We start from the raw sequence: 23,356 nt of genomic DNA, 5'->3' as shown, positions 1-23,356 counted from the left end.
TGCTAATAGAGGAGATAAAATAGAATCATGTAAAATGCTCAATTAAAACCAGAGCAGGCAGAAAAAGAGGGAGGAAAAGAAATAAGAATGTAAAAAATAGAAAATAATTATAAACACAGTAGATATTAATCTAACTAAATCAATAATCACTTTAAATTTAAATCACCTAAATATACCAATTAAAAGAGACTCTATAAGCAGATGAAAAAACTAGGCCCAAATATATAATGTGTACAAAAAACCCACTTTAAACATACAGAGGCAGACAGGTTAAGGGTAAAGAGATGGGAAAAGATAAAGCATGTTAATACCTCTATCAATTTCAGATGACGTGGACTTCAATTCAGGACAAAGAAAAGTGTCAGACATAAGGAGGGGCATGACATCATGATACAGGTGTTAATTCTCCAAAAAGACATAACAATGTAAAATGTGTATGAACCTAATAACAGAGCATCAAAACATGTAAGGCACAAAATGACAGAAGTGTAAGAAACAGACAAATCCACTATTAGAGCTCTTTAAGTAGTTGATAGATCCAGAAAACAGAACATCAGAAAGAATACAGTTGTTAGTTATCATTAATCAACTGGACCTAATTGACACTTACAGATACTCCATCCAACAACAGAAAAATACACATTCATACACACTCATCTCAAGCTCATGTGTAATATTATTCAAGACAAACCACATTCTAGGACATAAAACTGCACCATAAAAAAATTTAAAGGAAGAGAAATCAAACAAACTTTGGTCTCAGACCACAACTGGAAATTAAACTAGAAATCAGTAACAGAAAGACAGATGGAAAATCCCCAAATATTTGAAATTTTAAAAATTAAATTCTAAATAATACATGGGTGGAAGAACAGGTCTCTAAAGAAATTAAAATATTTTGTAGTGGGGGAGCATGTGTGGCTCAGTAGGTTAAACGTGTGACTCTTGATTTTGGCTCAGGTTATGGCTTCTGGGTTTGAGACCCATGTCAGAATTCTCTCTCCCTCTCTCTGCCCCTCCTCTGCTTGCTCACATGCACTCTCTCTCAAAATAAATAAACCTAAAAAAAATATTTTGAACTGAGTGAAAATGAAATACAACTTATCAAAAAGTTGTGGGAAGCAGCAGAAGCAGTATTAAAGGGAAGCTCACAGCACACTAAACACATATATTAGAAAAGAAGAAAGCTCTAAAATCAATAACCTGAGCTTCCATCAGGAAGTCATAGAATGAAGAACAATTTATTGAGGAAGATATAAAGAAATGGAAAAACATTCTGTGCTCATGGATTGGAAGAATAAATATTGTTAAAACGTCAATACTACCCAAAGCTATCTACACATTCAATGCAATCCCAATCAAAATTGCACCAGCATTCTTCTCGAAGCTAGAACAAGCAATCCTAAAATTTGTATGGAACCACAAAAGACCCTGAATAGCCAAAGTAATATTGAAGAAGAAGAAGACCAAGTGGGAGGCATCACAATCCCAGACTTTAGCCTCTACCACAAAGCTGCAGTCATCAAGACAGCATGGTATTGGCACAAAAACAGACACACAGACCAATGGAATAGAATAGAGGCTCCAGAATTGGACCCACAAAAGTATGGCCAACTAATCTTTGACAAAGCAGGAAAGAGTATCCAATGGAAAAAAGACAGTCTTTTTTTTTTTTTTTTTAATAATTTTTTTTTTAACGTTTATTTATTTTTGAGACAGAGAGAGACAGAGCATGAACGGGGGAGGGTCAGAGAGAGGGAGACACAGAATCTGAAACAGGCTCCAGGCTCTGAGCGGTCAGCACAGAGCCCGACGCGGGGCTCGAACCCACGGAACGCGAGATCATGACCTGAGCCGAAGTCGGCCGCCCAACCGACTGAGCCACCCAGGCGCCCCAAAAGACAGTCTTTTTAACAAATGGTTCAGGGAGAACTGGACAGCAACATGCAGAAGAATGAAACTAGACCTCTTTCTTACACCATTCACAAAAATAAACTCAAAATGGAAAAAGGACCTGAATGCGAGACAGGAAACCATCAAAACCCTAGAGGAGAAAGCAGGAAAAAACCTCTCTGACCTCAGCCGCAGCAATTTCTTACTTGACACATCTCCAAAGGCAAGGGAATTAAAAGCAAAAATGAACTATTGGGACCTCATGAAGATAAAAAGCTTCTGCACTGCAAAGGAAACAATCAACAAAACTAAAAGGCAACCGACGGAATGGGAAAAGATATTTGCAAATGATATATCGGACAAAGGGCTAGTATCCAAATTCTATAAAGAACTCACCAAACTCCACACCCGAAAAACAAATAATCCAGTGAAGAAATGGGCAGAAAACATGAATAGACACTTGTCTAAAGAAGACATCCAGATGGCCAACAGGAACATGAAAAGATGCTCAACGTCACTCCTCATCAGGGAAATACAAATCAAAACCACATTATCACCTCACGCCAGTCAGAGTGGCTAAAATGAACAAATCAGGAGACTATAGATGCTGGTGAGGATGTGGAGAAACGGGAACCCTCTTGCACTGTTGGTGGGAATGCAAACTGGTGCAGCCGCTCTGGAAGACAGTGTGGAGGTTCCTCAAAAAATTAAAAATAGATCTACCCTATGACCCAGCAATAGCACTGCTAGGAATTTACCCAAGGGATACAGGAGTGCTGATGCATATGGGCACTTGTACCCCAATGTTTACAGCAGCACTTTCAACAACAGTCAAATTATGGAAAGAGCCTAAATGTCCATCAACTGATGAATGAAGAAATTGTGGTTTATGTACACAATCGAATATTACGTGGCAATGAGAAACAATGAAATGTGGCCTTTTGTAGCAACGTGGATGGAACTGGAGAGTGTTATGCTAAGTGAAATAAGGCATACAGAGAAAGACAGATACCATATGTTTTCACTCATATGTGGATCCTGAGAAACTTAACAGAAAACCATGGGGGAGGGGAAGGAAAAAAAAAAGGTTAGAGAGGGAGGGAGCCAAACCATAAGAGACTCTTAAAAACTGAGAATAAACTGAGGGTTGATGGGGGGTGGGAGGGAGAGGAGGGTGGGTGATGGGCATTGAGGAGGGCACCTGTTGGGATGAGCACTGGGTTGTATAGAAACCAATTTGACAATAAATTTCATATTAAAAAAATAAAATAAAAATCCTAAAAAAAGAACAATTTATGAAGAACAATCTAAAGTAAGTAAAAATCACAGAGCATGTTCTCTATCCAAATGGAATCAAATTAGAAATCCATAACGGAAAGACAACAGGAAGATTTCCAAATGTGGATATAAAAGAACACAGTTCTTTGACCTTCCTTGACCTATGGGTCAAATGACTACTTTCCCATGGATTAAAGAGGCAATCTCAAATAGAAACTTACATGAACTGAATGAAAATGAAAAGACAACATATCAAAAATTTTGAGGCATGGGAAAGCAGTGCTGAGAGAGAAATGTATGGTACATAATGCTTATGTTAAAAAGGAAAGTTCTCAAATCAATGATCTGAGCTTCTACTCCAATCCCATCCCCCAAAGGCAAAGTAAACCCAAAGCAAGCAGAATGAAGCAATAATAAATCAGTGAAATCAACAATTTCACTAGGATTAAGAAGATCAATAAAATTGATACATCTTTAGCAAGACTAACAAAGATAGACAGAAGGCTCTCTTAATATAAGAAATGAAACAGGTGTTATCAGTACAAATCCTGAAGCCATTAAAAAGATGAGAATAAGCTGAGAGTAGATGGATTCCTTGAAAACTACAAACTACCAACACTCAACCAAGATGAAATAGCCAACCTGAAAAGGACTGTAACTATTAAAAATTGACTTCGTAATTAAAAAAAGAAAAGACATCTCCAGGTCCAGACAATTTCACTGGAGAATTCTATCAAACATTTAATGAAGAGCTAAGAGGAATTTTTACAGTCTCTTGCAGAAAAACAGAAAAGGAAGAACACTTACCAACTCATTTTATAAGGCCAGTAATTACTCTGACTCTAAAGCCAGAGAGTTTAAAACCAGAAAACTATAGACCATCTCTCTCATGAATACAGATAGAAAAATCTTCAACAAAGTATTAAACTAATACAGAAAAGTATAAAAAGAGCTATACACCATTGTCAGGTGGGGGTTATTCTGGGTATGTAAGGTTGGTTTAATATTTGAAAATCAATTTCATCGATCATGTCAGCAGGTGAATGAAAAAAAAATTGTATGATATCAATGGACTCAGAAAAAAGCATTTGAAAAATCTCCACTAATGATAAAAAGCCTCAGCAAACACGAATAGAGGGGATCTTTCTCAATCTGATAATTAGAATCTACAAAAAAACCTACTGCTAACTTCATACTCTATAAGGGATGTGTACTTTCAACACCTTAATCAACACAGTACTTGAAGTTTTAACCACTGCAGTAAGGCAAGAAAAAGAAATAAAAGGCATAGAGAATGGAACGTGGAGAAATAAAACTATTTCTACTTTCAGATGACATGATTGTCTACAGAGAAAACACCAAAGCATCTACAAAATGTACTCCTAGACCTTTAAGCAAGTTCAGCAATGCTGCAGGCACATAAGACTGAAATACAAAAATGAATCACATTTCCACATACTAACAATGAACACATGGAAAGTGGAATTTAAAAGTATAATATCATTTATAGTCACATAAAGAAAGTGGGACACTTGCGTATAAATTTAACAAAACATTTAAGGACTTCTATGCTGCAAGTTATTAAATATTGATGAAAGAAATAAAAGACTACTTAAAAAAATGGAAAGACACAGGATTCACACACCGGAAGACTCAACATCGCAAAGATGTTAATTCTCTCCAAGTTGATCTATAGATTGAATGCAATTCTTTTCAAAATCCAGCACAAGGGTTTTGTTTTTTTTTTTTTTTTGAGACAAAGATAAGCTTTTTCTAAAATTTATATGAAAATGCAGAGGCCCTAGAAGAATTAACAGAATTTTGAAAAAGAATAACAAAGTAGAAGTATCACTTTATCTGATATTAAGTGCTAATATATAACTACAGAATCAACACAGTTTGGCATTGACTGAGAGACGGACACAGATCAATGGAAAAGAGAATATCCTTATGACCCTGGGGTAGGTAAACATTTCTTAGGACCTAAAAAGCACTAACTATAAAATTAAAATGGATAAATTTGACTCCATCAAAATCAAAACCTTCTGCTTTGCAAATTACACTCATATGAAAATGAAAGGCAAGCATCACTTTCGAGATTTTCTTAATTCAGGAAACTATATAAATTTTAAGTCACTGGATACTTTGTATTACCTTAACTAAAAAAAAATTAAAGTTGGTTAGAACCCTACTTCAGATAATTTGCTTCACACACACACCAGCATGTATACATGTATATAAATCACAATTGAAATGAAACTCAGACACAAAATGATCTTAAGTATGATAAGTGGATTTTTGAGGGTCAGCTAACTAAACTTAACTCTCCTGACTTTAAAAAAAAATAATTATGCTACATGAAAATCATTCATAGAAACAATACATTTCATGCCGCTGGATTTTTTAAAATAAAGGCTGTAAGCAAAAAAATCCAACTCCATAAAAATGTGTTTTGTTGTTGTTTTGTTGTTTTTTACTTACTGAAACATAATGCCCACTGATCATTATTAACTCCTTATGATGCTCAAGGGTGGGGTGGGTAACCTGGAGGTGCCATAGTTGTGCTACAAAAAATCCAACTGTGTGGACTTATGACTTGTGGGAGATTCTAACAACATATTGTATCTGCTTGTTGCATTAATGATCTAAGTTCTTACAAGTACACCAAATCTACTGCCTTAAGAATGGATTTGTGCTGGTTTGATCCTTTAAAATTCCTAAGCTGTGGCACCAGGGATAGTTTTAAGGGAGAAATTCTGAGCTAAGCAATAAACTCTATAGTTAGGTAAAGGAGATTAGTACATTCTACAAAGAACATCAGACATGACATTTGTTGCTTTAGAATCTCTTATTTATAGGCAAGACAGGAGAAAGAGCATTTCAGCTTAGTTTTAAAATACAGAAATACACTATTCTTAAAAAAAATCACAATGTGGTTGGCACATTCTGGAGCCCCCAAAAAAACATAAGAAATATGGTATCTTCTTTGCAAACGTGTTTCCTGATTAGAAACAAAAAGCAAAAAGCATATCCTTGACTCATACAGAAATTCAAGCCAGAAGAAAAACAATATTTATTAGACAGAGTTGATCAGATGACATCCCAAACTCATACACAAATTAAGGGAGAATTATCTCATAACATATTGTATTTGCTTGTTCCACTTATGTTAACGGTGACGGTTTCTCATGGGAAGATCCTACGTGCAGACCTAGAGGCTTAAATATGACATACTGGTTTCTCTATTTGATCAGTCCATGCCCTAGGACGTCAGGGGTGAAATATATGTATGGGAAAAGAAGTTATCAGGTGGTGTGGTCAGGGCTGAATCCCCGGTACCTAATACAGAGTCTGGCACATCGCAGAGGTCAACGCACAATAACTGAGTGATACGAGTAGGAAAAAACAGTGAAGAACAACTTACTTAATTTGTTGAAGAGTATTTTACCTGCGCAAAGTTTCCTAAGTCACGTTAAGAGGGTGCCGGTCAATGAATAGGCTTTGGCTAAAAGAAAAAAAAAATCCTAAATACAAGTAAGCAAATAATGTCAGTATTACTGATGTTAACTGGTCTCACAGAAGAAAGTAATAGCCATAAAAAGCAAGGATAAGGTAATGAAAAACATTTCGTAAGTGATTTAACCATATAAGAATTAGGAGAGATCGTTTAGAGATAAACTACAGTGAGTGAAATTACAGTGAGTGGAGAAGAGAGTATTAAGTTGTCCTGAAAGATGAGGGAAGCCATAAGACAATGAGTTCTGCATGCCTCTCACAGGCCTCTATCCCAAGGCACATCCGTCACCAGGACATCTGGCCCTCTCACGTAATCACTCTGGCCTAAAAGACCAAGGAGAATTCCTGAAGAAAACCAAACTCTGCATCAGAGCTTGAAAGCAGCTGACTGAAGCCAGGGTGTCATTACCTCCCACAGTGCTCTGCTTGCGGGGAATGCTCACTGCATATCTGCTAACTGGACACATTAACAAATGAGTGGATGAGTTACTCTGAGCTATTTGGAACTAACTCCAATAGCATTTTTAACAAAAAGAGAAAAAAAAATTCCTAAAACTCACCTGGAGCCAACAGAAGATCCCACAGAGCCAAGCAAATCTTGAGAAAGAACAAAGCTAGAGGCATCCCATTTCCTGACTGCAAAATATTTTACAAAGCTACAGTAATCAGAACAGTATGGTATTGGCATAAAGACAGATACACAGACAAATGGAACAGAACACAGAGCCTAGAAACAGACCCACACAAAACTGTTAACTGATCTTCCACAAGGAAGCCAAGAATATACAATGGGAAAAAGAGTCTCTTCAAAAATGGTGCTGGGAAATTGGATATCCACAAGCAAAAGGAATGAAACGGAGAGTAGAAACCTTATCTTACACCATACATAAAAGGATCAACTCAAAATAGATTAAAGACTTATATGTAAGACCTGAGACTATAAAACTAGAAGAAAACATTGGGAGAAAGCTTCTTAATTAACACTGGTCTTGACAATGAATTCTTTTTTTTTTTTTTAAAGTTCATTCATTTATTTTTGAGAGACACAGAGACAGCATGAATGGGGAAGGGGCAGAGTGGAGGGAGAGAGAAAATCCCAAGCAGGCTCTGTGCTGTCGGCACAGAGCCCAATGTGGGGCTCAAACTCACAAAATCACGAGATCATGACCTGAGCTGAAATCAAGAGTTGGCTAAACTGACTGAGCCACCCAGGCACCCCTACAATGAATTCCTGAACATGACACGAGTAGCACAGCAACAAAAGCAAAAACAGGTGAGCAGGACTACTTCAAACTAAAAAGCTTCCGCAAAGCAGAAGGAAACAAAAGGAAAAAGCAACTTATAAAATGGGAAAAAAATATTTGAGAATCCCACTACTTGATGATGGGTTAATATCCAAAATATATAAGGAATTCCTATAACTCAATAGCAATAAACAAATAATCTGATTGAGAAATGGGCAAAGGACTTACATAGACATCTCTCCAAAGACATACAAGTGGCCAACAGGCCCATGAAAAGGTTCTCAACATTATTAATCATCAAGGAAATACACATCAAACCACAGTGAGGCATCACCTCATACCTATTAGGATCGCTATTGTAAAAACAACAAATGAAACAACCAAACAAAAAATAATGTGTTGGCAAAGATACAGAGAAATGGGAATCCTTGTATACTTTTGGTGGGAATGTAAAATGCTGCAGCTGTTATGGGAAATAGTACAGCAGCTCCTCAAAAAAATTAAAATATAACTGTCATATGATCCAGAAATCCCACTCTGAGTATGTAACCAAAAGAAATCAGAGTCTCAAGGAAATACCTGCACTCCATGTTCATGACGGCATTATTCACAATATCCTAGATATGAAAACAACCTTAATGTCCGCTGATGGGTGAACAGATAAAGACAATCTGGTAGAAATATGGGATGAATATTTTTTAAATAATTTATTTTTAATATTTTATTTATTTATTTTGAGAGAGAGCATTCACAAGCGGGGAAGGGCAGAGAGAGAGAGAGGGAGAGAGAGAATCACAAGCAGGTTCTGCGCTGTCAGCGCAGAGCCCGACGTGGGGCTCGATCGCATGAACCACGAGATCAAGAGTCGGATGCTCAACTGACTGTGCCACCCAGGCATCCCATAAGGATGGACTATCACTTAGACTAAAAAAAGAAGGATGTCCTGGCATATGCAATGACACAAACAAACCTGGAAGACATTATGCTAAGTGAAATAAGCCAGCCCCAGGAGGACAGGATTTCACTTACACGAAGTATCTAAAAAAGTAAACTCATAGAAACAGAGAGTAGAATGGTGGTTGCCAGAAGCTGGAGAAGGGGAGGAAGAAATGGGAGCTGTTGTCAGCTTCAGTTATGCAAACTGAACAAGTTCTAGAGAGCTGCTGCTGAATGTGGTGCCTGTAGTTAATACTATTGTACTATGCACTTGAAAATTTGTTAAGAAGGTAGATCTCATGTTTAAATGTTCTTAACACAATTTTTAAAAAAAGGATATAAAGAGCACCAATAATCTGATTCAATGGATCCTTGGTTGAGAAGTCAATTTAGAGAGGGGTGCCCAGGTGACTCAGTCAGTTAAGCATCTGACTCCTGATTTGGGCTCAGGTCATGATGTCACAGTTTGTGGGATCGAACCCTGCCTTGGGCTCTGTGCTGACAATGCAGAACCTTCTTGGGATTCTCTCTTTCTTCCTTTCTCTCTGTCTCTCCCCTGCTGTGTGAACATGTTCTCTCTGTCTCTCTCTCACAAAAATAAATAAATAAACTTAAAAAAAAAAGTCAATTTAGAGAGATTCTACTTTAACCTATTACCAATGGTCATTTCTGGTTGAAGTTCTTCAGTTTCCTTTTGCAGAATTGTATTTTCTTTAAAAAAAATTTTTTTTAACGTTTATTTATTTTTGAAACAGAGAGAGACAGAGCATGAATGGGGGAGGGTCAGAGAGAGAGGGAGACACAGAATTCGAAACAGGCTCCAGGCTCGAGCTGTCAGCACAGAGCCCGACACAGGGCTCATATTCACGGACCACGAGATCATGACCTGAGCCGAAGTCGGACGCTTAACCGACTGAGCCACTCAAGTGCCCCCAGAATTGTGTTTTCTAATTTTGCTTCTATGATCATGTATGAATTGAATAGACATACTTTGTCCCCCACTAAAATAAAAATAAATAACTGGTCTAACAATTTTTTTTAAATTTCTTTTATGTTTTTATTTTTGAGAGAGGACACACACACAGTGAGAGCAGGGAGGGGCAGTGAAAGAGGGAGACACAGAATTCAGAGAAGGCTCCAGGCTCCAGGCTCCAAGCTGTCAGCACAGAGCCTGATGCAGGGCTCAAACTCACAGACTGTAAGATCATGACCTGAGTTGAAGTCGTATGCCCAACCAACTGAGCCACCCAGGCGCCCCTGGTCTACTAATGTTTTAATAATTAAACATATTTTTATATGGTTTTTATATGGTTTATAACTGGAGAGGAGTCCTGCCCCGGGAAGAATTATACCCAAGTTTTACCCTTACCTGATTTAGATATTTAAAAGGAGATTTTGAACTTGGGCGTCTGAACAATCAAGTAAGTGTCCAACTTCGGCTCAGGTCATGATCTCACGGTTTGTGGAATCGAGCCACTGACAGCTTGGAGCCTGCTTGGAATTCTCTATCTCCCTCTCTCTGCCCTTCCCCCACTTCTCTCTCTCTCTCTCTCTCTCAAAAATAAATAAAACATTTAAAAAAAAAGATGAGATTTTTTTAACTTACAAGTTGATGTTGGAATGGGTTAGGATTTGGGGGGTGTTGGGATAGGGTGAATTTATTTTGCATGTGAGAAGAACATGAATTTTTGGAACGGATTGTTATGGGTTGAAGTATGTCCTCCCAAATTCATGTGATGAAGCCCTGACCTCTAATGTGATGGGTATTTGCAGTTAGGCCCTTCTGGAGATAGTAGGTTTAGATGAGGTCATGAGGATGGGGCACTCATAACGGGATTAGCACCCTTATAAAAAGAAGAGACACCAGAGAGCCTGTGTGCATGTGCTCACAAGCTCTCTGCCATGTGAGGCAGCAAAAAAGTGGCCATCTGCAAACCAAGAAAAAAACTCTCCCCTACAACCTGACCATGTGCACCCTGATTTCAGATTTCCAGCCTAAGAACTGTGAGGAAATAAATTTCTGTTGTTCAAGTCAGTGAGTTATGGTATTTTGTTATGGCGGCCTGAGCAGAGTAATGCAGTGACATTATTTGGAAACAGGATCACTTCAGGTACAATTAGTTAAGGGAGGATTAAAGCCCACCAGAGTGGGCCCTAATGCAATATCACTGGGGCCCTTACAAAAAGGGGAAGTTTAGACACAGAGCGAGACAGACATAGAGAGAAGATGATGTAAAGACACAGGGAGAAGACAGGCTTCTATCTCCAAGCCAAGGAGAGATACCTGGAACAGACCCTTCCCTCACAGCCGTCACAAGGAACTACCCCGCCAACATGCCGATTTCAGACTTCCAGCCTTCAGAGCTGTGAGACAATGGATATCCTATTATTTAAGTCACCCGGTTTTGTGGCATTTTAAATGTTGTGGCATTCCTAGCAAATTAATATATAGCCCTGAAAAACCTTGGGTGACCTGAATTCCTATTGGAAAATACAGAACTTGTATAAATCACGCATGCATGGGGAAAAGCCAGACACGTTGTTATAATAATAAATAACCCTCTATGCTGATGTTCTCCATTTTAATAAGTGAACAGTAAGTTTTAGGAAAGAAAATGTGCTATAAGGATTCAAAATCATGAATATGCTAGCCATTCTTCTGTTTTATTGATATTTGAAGGTTTGGGAATCTATTGTTTATTAAAAATACTATAATTTCTTTTTGCTTCACTCTGTATTAAATTTAGGTTGAAACTAACACTTGTATGGGACTTGGTATTTTAGAAGAATATCCAATATGTTCTTTTAAAATGATGCCAGATGTCCACAATGATTTAGGTATTGGCTGATACAATGTATTATTTACAACAAGCAAAGCCAACTGAACTGAATATATTATAAAACTTAAAAATAATATTATCAAGACCTTGTAGAGTTAGTTTATGATATTAAAAATATTGATTTTATTTTCAGCAGTAAGCTACTGAGATTCAAGTAGTTGGTTTTCAGTTACAAAAGAAAGTACTTTAAAGACTATGATAGAAACTGAAGTCAATGCTTTTAATACAATCTCCATAGCAACATGGGAAGGAGCAAAGTCTGGTGGACCGAATGAAAGCCACAAACTCTCAATTTCAACCCTAGCATTAACTTACCACAGAAAGCCATGTTTATGTCTTGGCATTTCATCTTTGCTATAAACACAGGCACTTCTGGCTTTGCTCAACAAACGGGCACTGCTTAAGTCCTGTGTACTGGATATATTCATTTTATGAAACTAATACTATTATATTTTATGTCCCGAAACAATATAAGATTATTCACACTGACATTCTAGGTTGTAGCAGAGAAATAAGTAACAGTCAATAAAACATTCAAATGCTGAATAAATTCCCCAAATCTCATATAAAGATAACACACACAAAAAATGTCTCCTTTTGAAAGATCTAATTTACTTTCACAAGTTAATTGCCATGGTAAAAACAAAGTTTATCTTTTTGAAAAAGGTATTCAGAATTTTATCAGCTACTGACAGGGTATCCTGACCATACAGAATTGTTTTCATTTTCATATTTTCAATAAGAAAATGTCTTCTATAAAAAAAAACAACAAAACACTGTACTATGCATAAGGATTTTACGATAGTTTAATGAATTCGTTAAGATTATCCTATGATGATATCTTACTAACATGAAAAGCATTTGCTAGAAACACACACATACGAGAAATTTTTAAAAGTCTCTGCGCTAAAAAAAATAGATTAAAATAGTTACCATTTACTTAGTATTTATTACATGCCTGGGCTCTTTCCATGAATGATCTCATTTATCCTCACAATGACCTTATTAAATAGATATTAATATTATGCTCATCTTATTAATGAAAAGTTGAAGCTTAGAGATTTTACGTCCTCTGCTCAAGGTCTCCGGGCGGAGGAGCTGGAGTCAGGGCCCGGGCACCTGCCCCTATGCAACTATGGCTCTCCTCCACTGTGGCTATTTCATTTGTTAATTTTATTCGTGTAGGAAGTAATACACGCAGACTCTGACTCAGTCCTTTTAACTCCAATCTAAACGGAATCCCACTAAATTTGGTGATGTGATCACTTCGGATTGGAAGTAGCAAATTTAGAAAGGTTTGGAGGAAGGCTTCTTGTGGGCAGGCACAACGAGGCAAAAAACGTTAAAAATACAGAAAGTGGAAACAGGAACCGGAGTATAACAAAACAGGATTATTCGGGGTAAGAGAAAAGTGCAGTTGTGCGAGGGAGTGGGTACACCGCTGGTAAAGGTAACTACCACTTGTTGAAGAGCCTTTGCCTTCATCATCTGCTCATCCTCATGACAGCCCCACCCAGCACGATGTTCTCTTCCCAGTCTGAGGCTCAGAGAGTTTCAGCACCCCACCCAGGCTCGCTCTCTTTCTACAGAAATGCTTACAAAGTAAATGCTTCTTGGCACTCAATAGGGGGTAACAAGTTCTCTGAAAAACTTACTAACCCAAAATACCACTGGATGGATAAATGAGGCGTTCTAGTACTTTCTCTTTTTTTTTAACTTTGAAAAACGTGAATTTAGGAAATCCTAAATTTAGAATATCTATATGCTAAGGTTGTGTTAATGGGGGATTTTTCATTTGATGTCCTAATTTTAATTGTCTGGTTTTCTTTTTTTAAACCACCAGTTTAGGGGTTTTTGCTTGGTGAACATTCTTAGCAAATTCAAGGCACTGGGCCAATAAATAGAGAGTGGCAAGAGAATGGCATTTGGAAGTGTTAGAAATTCAAAACAGAAACACATACACACACACACGCACACACACGATGTTCAGCCATGTACTTTCAGTTAGCAACGCCAATTAAATAGAAGGGCTGGGCTGGTCCCATTATATAACAAATATTTTGTTCTGACATTCCTTATTGCCTAAAGACTATTGTGAATAGCGGAATAGCAGGAAAAGGCTCCTGGCAAAGAATGAGCTACTCTAAAGAGCATATGCAATAAAACTCTTCTGTACACGGCCAAAAAAGTAATAGAGGGAAGTCCAGTTTTCTTGTGATGCTGAGAATGTGCTTTTGTTTCCTTCAGCTGTATCTCAGGAAGCACTCTGGGCACCTTGAGAGCTGCTGACTTAACAATACTTCCCTGCATGGCCTCCACCCCTCTCCCAGGTGTAAGCCCTGGTGCCCACTTAGGCATGATTACCCCTGGTGCAGGCCTGCCATCGGCGTCTCTCTCAAGGGGAAGAGCTTGGGGTAGACAATTGTAAACATGGGCTCACTACACCGGTGACAGTGTCCCAGAGGGCAGTGCAGCAGCTCCAGGAGACTTCTGGGTAACGAGATCGGAGACAGAAAGTTCAAATCTGGAACACAAGAGAAAATCAGGCATGAATACAAAAAAATCAGATTTCCTTACACGGGGCTTGAAATACGTTTCTTTGTTACTCAGTCCACTCGGTTAGTTAAAAAGTATTGCATGTTGAAAATAACTGTTATCTGATAGGCACTGCATTATTTGGAAATGAGAGATTTTTTTAACTTTTTTTGATACTAAGAGGAAGCCTAAATTTGCTCTTTTAAGAGCAAACAAAAGCTGGCCTGAGGCAGAGGCAAGGAAAGAATAACACCAAATATTCTTTAAGAACAAAGATAAAAAAAAAAAAGGCATTAATTTACCCAGAGAGGGTTTACAAAACGTTCTGTGAGAGACCAAGAAGAAAAAAGGGCTGGCACCAAAGACTAACACTGACTTCCATTAAGTTCTTCCCAAAATCGACTGGGCATTTAGCACTACTCAAGCTAAATTGTATTTACTGAAAGGAATGAAAGCGGGAAGCAAATCAAAGAAAGAAAAATAATGAAACCAAGCTTTTCCCTGTTTCATTAATAAAGCTGTCATTAATAAAGAGGGGGCCTCCTTCTCGGCTGAGCCTGAGCGATACAAAAGCAACGTTGAAAGCAAAACATCCCAGTGGCCCAGACAATCTTGAGCACAAGTGCACACTGATTCCCACCGATGGCAAACATCCAGAAGAAAGAGAAGTGGTCACAATGAGGCAAAACCTAAAAATTACAGACTCGTCTTTGGGAAGGAAATACAAATGATCTTATCATCCTTTAGATCTATCTGGACTTACCAATAACCATTTATAAAAATGGAACTTACCCATAGGTGAATAATTATCAGGTTTTTTTGTCTAGTATTAAAAACCAACTCAACTTTGTATTAGACATTTCTAGAAGGCTGACTGATGTTAGATGCTTTCGTATGGATTTTTTTTTGAGGCAAAGACAAAACATTTAGCAGTTTAAAAAACTTGAAATGTAGCTTATTTAACATGGCCTACAGCTTTTTCAAAGCGTCTCCGAGACCCACATCACAACACCTCTGAAATCTATGTACTGCCAAATCCTTTCCAAACCAAGAGTTAACATGCTGTGGTGGTAGTGCCGAAGGTTCCTGATATTTCCTCCCCTTTAGGTGTATAATTTCTCAGATGTAAGCAGACTGCATGGCAAAAACCCACTCTGCTGGAAGGTACCCAACTTTGCGTTGAGGATAAGACCTTTCATTTTTTTTTTTCCCCACAAAAGAAAAGTGTCTCTGCCAGGCTTTTCACTTCCACCAGATACATGTTCCCAAATACCAATTTCCTTCATTTAAACCACATGGTTTACATTAAATTTTCTTTAATCTTTATTTATTTTTGAGAGAGAGAGAGAGACAGAGTGTGAGCTGGGGAAAGGGCAGAGAGAAAGGGAGACACAGAATCTGAAGCAGGCCCCAGGCTCCGAGCTGTTAGCACAGAGCCCGACACAGGGCTCGAACTCACAAACCGTGAGATCATGACCTGAGCCGAAGTCGGCCGCTTAACCAACTGAGCCACCCAGGTGCCCCTAAACCTCATAGTTTAACTTTTAACCTCTGTCCTTTATGACTGAAGACCATATTTTAGCAAATGCTCCTGTGTCAGTAGGGGGTACTGAAGGGATCACCATTGATAAAATTACAACTTTTTTTAAATTAAAAAAAGTACCATTGCACAACAATGTGAATGTATTTCATGTCACTGTACTGGGCATTTAAAACTGGTTAAAACAGTAAATTTGGATCCACCCATAAAAAAAAAATGGACACCAAAGTACTTTGGCAGCATAAAACATAATTTCCAAGTTCACTGAGTAAGAGGCAGAAAAAGAGAAAAGCCCCGTGTACCTTTAAGGAAAGTATGGTATGTGTGATGTAGACTCCTCATGGCCAGCTCTTGCAGAGGCAGGACACGATCATTCTCTGTCCCTATGGCCTTCACCTCAGCAGGGAGGAAGACGGTTAGTTGCCCCGATGAAAAGGAAAGCAGCTTCACCTCAGAAACTTGAATGGGAGCACCACAGCTGCAGAAAGACACATTCACAGTAGTATTAGCAAAAAAGGAAAAGAATATATATGCCAATAAAAATGTGTTAATCAAAATATACATTTAAAATCTTAAGACGCTGCTGAATTGCCAGAATTCTTTTCAAAGTGAACAGATGCTATCCTGGGTTCCTTAATAAAGCCTGGCACAGAAATGTAAACTCATCAGTTGGAACTCAGCTATAGCACTGCTGAGGGCCAGTTACTTCCAGCAAGGACAAACTTTGAAGGAACTTCCCTTCCCAAGACCGCCACAATTTTCTCTGGAAGCTCCATTTATCCTCATTTGATTACCCTTTCCAAGTGCATGTTCATTGAAATTTTCAAAATTAAAAGGAAAAAAGAGTACTCTGTTGAGTTATCGTATTTTGGTTTCACAGCATTTTTGTGTGGGAGAAGAAACCCTACAAAGCAAATTGATTTCTGATGGATCCTTCCATAAACTTGTGGGGAAAATATTCACAGCGAAGCCTTGTGAATACACGAAGTTATGCCTTATCCCCTGTACCCACCAGAAGGCAGAGGTGGCTTTGTTCCTGTGGTTGCCAGGTTGCCAAATCTAAGGAGTCTGACCTTATCTGACCTCCAGGTTACCTAAGTCTCAAGACTTTTCATTGTCAAGACTAATGACAAACAGGTACCAACAAATCTTGGCTCTCCAGATACAATAGGAGATATTATCTCTGTCCTCAACTAGAAACAGGCAATGGGAAGGCACAGGCATGGGCTGCAGAAGCCCGTGGCTCATATGTTTGAAGTTCTGGCACTTGTTCATTCCTCCCACCAGAAAACGTCTCCAGAGCATCAGTTCTACACCAAAGATACTCAAAACAACAAAAACCAAACCAACCAAACCAAACCAAGATGACTCCTTCCCTTGGAAAATGTAAAAATTACAGTATAATTGTTCTAATGTTTGTTCAGAGAAGACAGAATGACCACCTGTTCAGGAAATTAGGGAAGATTTTACAGAGGAGACAATATGGGACTCAACTGATTTCACTCAACCAATTTCTCCACCCGGCTCAAGGAAAGAACCTCAGAAGGCCACTCTGGGAACCCCTGACTGGGAAAAACCCATATCCTAAATGGAACCGGTATTTCAAATTTGAACATTATTGTTTGGTTTTGCCTATTTGAACAGACACCTTCTGTGTCTGGCTCCATTTGTCAACATTCTATTTCTGGGATTCATCCGTGTTGTCGCATGAACTATAGCTTATTCATTTTCACTGCTGTGTAGTAATGATAAACATTTGGACTGTTTCCAATGATGGGCTATTATGAACATTTTTGTGGATATTTGATACATATGAGTATGAAATTCAGTTAGGTACACATGTAAGATCAGAAGTGGGCCTTACTATCGTGAGCAGAGACAGACAGTGAAAAGGTACATCTATAATAAAACAGAGCGAGAGGGGAGTGAGAGCTGTATTAATCAAAATAAGTCTTTCTGAGGAGGTGACACTTGAGCACAGACCTGACTGAAGAGAACAGTTTAATCAGGGAAGAGGAAATCAGTCACAGGATGGCAGGCACCTTAAATTGAGGACAAGGAACTAAGAGTTCAGGGAGTCCAAAGCAGCTAGAGTTTGCAGGACAGAGAACCTCAGAGAGAAGAGATGCACAAAGAGGGAGTTCTGGAGATCTGCAGAAGGCCCCCATAAGTATTCAGATGAGTACTGATCAGCCCAGGCATGTGAGGAAACTATCCGAGGCTGGAGAAAGAACCAGCTGAAGATATTAAAGGTAACAGTGCCCACCGCTCATACAGGGATGAAAACAGTGTTTGTTCTTATCAGACTTGAACCTCATAATTCATGATGCATTAGGTAGAGTGCATGTAAGGGTCTTATCTCAGTAGTGCAGAATAACTAACACTAGACGGAACATTATTCCATTCCCATCTAACAAATCCTAAAAGCCATATCTGAAAAGATAAAACTGTTTCCAATTAACTTAGTTGTGTCATATACCAAGAATAGTTGTATGAATACAAAAATACCCAGGACTCAATGTGGTAAAATTCACACTGTCCGGCATCCAGTAAAATATTACCAGGCTTTCCAGTAAGTGAGAAAACATGACCTATAATGAGAAAAATCATGTAAGTGAAATCAACCAAGAACTGACAGATGTTAGAACTGGCAGCAAAGGTTATTATAATAACAATTATAATTACTGCCTGGAATAACATGTTACACACAGAGCTTTCACCCAAGAAACTGGAAATAAAAGAGCAAATTAAACCTTAACAGAAAAAAGAAATAATAAAGAGCATCAAGAAAATCAATGACATAGAGAATGGGATGATAATAAAGAAAAATCAATTAAAGGCTAGAACTTCGAAAAGATTAATAAAATTGAAAAATTTCTAACTAGACTAACCAGAGAGAAGACACAAATTACCAATATCAGGAATGAGAAAGGAGACATTGCCCAACTTCTACAGATAATAAAAAGGCAATAAGCAACTTTATGCTAATACAAAGTCCTTGAAAGATAAAAATTAGAAAGCTCACTCAAGAAATAGGTAAGTTGAACAGCCCTATATTTAAAGAAGTTGAATTTTAGTTAAAAGGTTGGAATACTTCTCAACTCATTCTATGAAGCCAGCATTATCCTGATACAAAAACCAGACAAACACATTTCAAGAGAAAAAAACAAAACAAAACAAAACCCAGCATCACTCTTGAACATAGTTGGAAAAAGTCTAGACAAGATTTTAGCAAAGTGAATTCAACAATGTATCAAGCTACTATGACCAAATGAGGTTTATCTTACTAATTAAGATTGCACTAATATGAGAAAATCAATGTAAATCACTATACTAAAACTTAAAAGAAAAATAACCATAAAGTCATTTCAATAGATACAGAAAAATTGTCTAACAAAATTCAACACCCATTCCAGGGAGAAAAGAAAAAAAAAAAAAACCCTCTTAGCAAATTAGGAATAGAAGGGAGTTTATTCATCTGATAAAAGCTATCTATGACAAAACAACAATTAAGATTATACTTGGTGAAAGACTGTTTTCCCAATAAGTTCAGCAAGACAAACATATTTGTTCTCTACTTCTATTTAACATTGTACAGAGCTTACAGCCAGTGTAATAAAGCAAGAAAAAGAAATAAAGAGCAACTAGATTCTTTTTAAGGAAGAAGTAAAACTGCCTTTCCTCCCCAAAGACATTACTGTGTATGTAGAAAGTCCAAAAGAACCTACACACACCAAAACAACAACAACAACAACAACAACAACAACAAAAACCAAAAAAAAAAAAAAAACCACCAAAAAAACAAAACAACAACAATAACAACAAAACTACTGGAACTATGAAGTGAGCTTAGCAAGTTTGGAGGATACAAGATCAATATACAAAATTATTTGTACTCTATATGGTAGCAATAATCACTGGAAATTGAAAAAGATTTAAATATCATATATGATAGAATGAAAAATATGAAATATTTAGGGATAAATTTGACAAAAGATATCCATGACCTGTACACTGAAAAGTACAAAATACTGCTGAGAAATGAAGATACTTATTGTGATCATAGTTTTAAAGGCTCAAAACTGCTAAGATATTAATTCTCCTCAAATTGATCTATAATTTAATACAATCAAAATCACAGCAGGTTTTCTTTTTAAATATATGTTGAAATTCGGGTTCTAAAATTTATGTAGAAATGCTGAACAATTAGAATAATCTAACAATTTGGAAGATAAATTTGGAGGACTAACACTACCTAATTTTAAGACTTACAGTAAAATTATGGTAATCAAGACAATATGGTGTTGTTGTCAAACAGACTAATAGATCAATGGAGCAAGGAGAGTTTCTAAAAATAGACCCACACATATAAGGACAACTAATTTTCAACAAAGGTACAGTGGAGAAAGTACTTTTAACAGATGGTGTGGGAATAACTGTATATCCACATGCAAAAAAAAAAAAAAAAAGGAACTTTAGCCATACTTGTACCATATACAAAAATTAATTCAAAATGAATCACAGACCAAAATGTAAACATAAACCTTAAAAATTCCAGGAGACAATCCAGGAGAAAACCGTTGTGATCTGGGTTACACCAAAAGCAAGATCCACAAAGGGACACATTGATACAATGGACTACATCAAAATAAAAAATGTATGCTCTTTAAAAGGCCTCGTTAAGACAATGAAGAGACAAGCCATGGACTGGGAGAAAATATTTGCAAAGTATACAGAAGATAAAAGATTTGTATCCAGAATCTATAAAGAACTTTCAAAACTCAATGAGAACACAAATATCCAAAAAAACAATGGGGAAAAGATGTACATAGATACTATGTCAAAGCAGATATAAGGATGGCAAATAACACAAGCAAAGACGTACACTCTTACTCACTGGAAAAATGCAATTTAAAAATATAATGAAATATCACTGCAGAACAATTAGGGTGGATAAATTTAAAAGGCTGACTATTCCCAAAGTGGCAAAAATAGGGAAGAACTGAAAATCTCTTATATTGCAGGTGGGAATGTAAAATGGTGCAGTCATTTTTTGAAAGTTTGTCAGTTCCCTAAAAAATTAAGGATATATATGGTCCAGACTCTCCTCTCCTAGATATTTATCCAAGTAAATTTAAGTCTAGGACCATTAAAGGCAGTTAACATATGTCCATGGCAGCTTTATTTGTAATAAAGTCAAACACTAGAACCAACACATATGCGCATTAACAAGTAAACAGAAACAATCTGTGGTATAGCCATAGAATGGAATTCTATATAACAATAAAAAAGAATGAACTACTGATACACACTACATCATGAATAAATCTCCAAAGCCTTATGCTGAGTGAAAGGAGCCAGACCAAAACAGAGTGCACGCTATTTAACTCATTCATATAAAACTCTAGAAAATACAAATTAGTGTATAATAACAGAACACAGATCAGTGGTTGTCTGGAGACAGGATGAGGGCAGGAAGGAATGACTATCAAGGGGCATGAGAAAACTTAGGGATGGATATGTTTATGATCTTAATTGTACAGATGGTTTCAGGAGATGTGTGTGTGTGTGTGTGTGTGTGTGTGTGTGTGTGTGATATACACACTAGGAGAAGCAAAGCAAAATAAATACAAAGTATGGATAGGATATTGAAAAACATAAGAACTGAAGTTGATCAAAAGGAAACAAAGCATAGAAAGTATAAATAAAAACAAAACCTGGTTCTTTCAAATAAAAAATGTACCTGGCATGTATTGATCAAAGGAAAAAGACAGCAGAGAAATTTGCTGGAGAGTGTGGGTTTCAGCTGGACAGTGAAGGCTGCTGAGGTGTTACTGGGCATCCTTTTGCTGGTTGCTGCACAGAAAACAGCACCCTGGAAGCAGGAAGGAAACCCCTGTTCTGGCCTTGCACTATCTCTCTAGGGCCCTCTATTGAGAAAGCTTCATATAAATCAACGACAAAGGAAAAAATTCTACAAGCGTCAGTCCCAAGGAAAAGGGTAGATCTGGAACTGAGAAGCAATAAACTGATAAAAGGCACACATACTTGAGTCCTCTCCACAGGGAGATAATGCAATTTGAGGCCTAGCATAATGTCACAGTTCCTTATATACTGCATCTGGCAGGCACTCAAAACTAACTAGGTACAATATAGATAAAACTGTCTAAAATAAAGAGAAACAGATTTAAAAAAAGAATTTTAAAAAAGATGTAAGGTTATAGAATTATCACATACAAACTTTACAGTAACCATTCTTAATATATCTAAGGAGCGCCCTAAGATTGAGAATTTCAATGGGAGCTATAACACATGTGGTGTTAGACTATGAAGAAATCTGGGGCACCTGGATGGCTACATTGGTTGAGTGTCCAACTCTTGATTTTGGCTCAGGTCATGATCTCACAGTTTGTGAGATCGAGTCCCGTGTGGAGTTCTGTGCTGACAGCATGGAGCCTACTTGGATTCTCCCTCTCTCTCTCTGCTCCTCCTCTGCTTGCATCCTTTCTCTCTCTCTCACAAAATAAATAAACATGAAAAAAAATCTCTCTCTCAAAATAAATAAATAAACATGAAAAAAAAAAAAAAGAAATCTGAGAGAACAGTATTCCAGATAGAGGAAAAACTGGTACAAAGAGGCAGGAGTCTGGTGTGCTCAAGAGAAAGGGAGGAGCAAAAATGGCTAAGTGGACGTTAGAAGGGAGAGAGTGATAGGAGAGGAATTCAAAGGTGTAACCTAGAAGACAAGTCCTGTACATGCTCACAGGTCACTTCCAAGTCTCTGGCTTTTATGCTAAGTATAAGGAATGCCAAGAGTGATGACTGAGTACAGGCAAAACGGGATCTGTGTTTTGACTTGGCTAGGATCACCAGACACTATGTAGAGAACAGACTAATGGAGGCTGAGACAGAAGTAGGAAGGCTACTGTTATAATCCAGGTGGGAGATGATGGTAATTTAGGTCAAAGTGACAGTAAAGAAGTAGTAAGAAGTGACAAGAGCCTGAATACATTTTTGAATGTACAACCAACAGGCTATGTGATGAGTTGGTTGTGGGATGTGAGAGAAAGCGAAATCAAAGACCCCAAAGCTTTTGGGCAGAGTAACTGGAGGAATGAAGTTTCTATCGACTAAGATGTAGCAGATTGTGGAAGACTGAGTTGAGAGATAAGGGAATTAGGAGTTTGATTATAGATATGTTAACATTTAATTGTACACATCTATGCGGAAATGCCAACTGGATGCGGTAGGATATAAGAGTCAGACCAAGTGGTCCAGGCTGAATGAAGCTTTCTTTATTTGGGAATCATGCATGAATAATATTTAAAGCATAATTGTGATGGCATGAAATAACTGGCAATGCTTCTTATTGGGAGTGCTTTTAGCAGTTAGTGGGGGCACAAGTTCTTAACTGTTTAGAACTTTTGTGTGCATTGCAAGACATTTAGCATCCTAACACATGTCAGTAGGGACCCCAGGCTTAAAGCCGACTCCCTCCCCAACTTACACACATTTCCAAACACCCTGGAGTGGAGCATTACTGTTCCTGATTGAGAATCACTGACCTAGAGAAG

The 23,356-nt window shown here is 37.6% G+C and overlaps 1 protein-coding gene across 3 annotated transcripts in view; it reads right to left on the bottom strand.

Annotated features, from left to right (window-relative positions):
* Window positions 1-23,356, bottom strand: part of LRRC28 (leucine rich repeat containing 28) — a 153,839-nt gene that overhangs the window by 7,575 nt on the left and 122,908 nt on the right. For all 3 annotated transcript variants that reach the window (XM_043554785.1, XM_043554787.1, XM_043554786.1), the window contains 2 exons: window positions 16,085-16,260; window positions 14,072-14,231 (listed from right to left, as the gene is read on the bottom strand). In XM_043554785.1, the coding sequence (XP_043410720.1) occupies window positions 14,072-14,231; window positions 16,085-16,260 (336 nt within the window). The remainder of the gene's footprint in view (window positions 1-14,071; window positions 14,232-16,084; window positions 16,261-23,356) is intronic.

This window comes from Prionailurus bengalensis, chromosome B3, assembly GCF_016509475.1.
Source record: "Prionailurus bengalensis isolate Pbe53 chromosome B3, Fcat_Pben_1.1_paternal_pri, whole genome shotgun sequence".
NCBI lineage: Eukaryota > Metazoa > Chordata > Mammalia > Carnivora > Felidae > Prionailurus > Prionailurus bengalensis.
The sequence above is the reverse complement of the archived record's forward strand: the minus strand, read 5'-3'. Positions and strand labels throughout refer to the sequence as shown.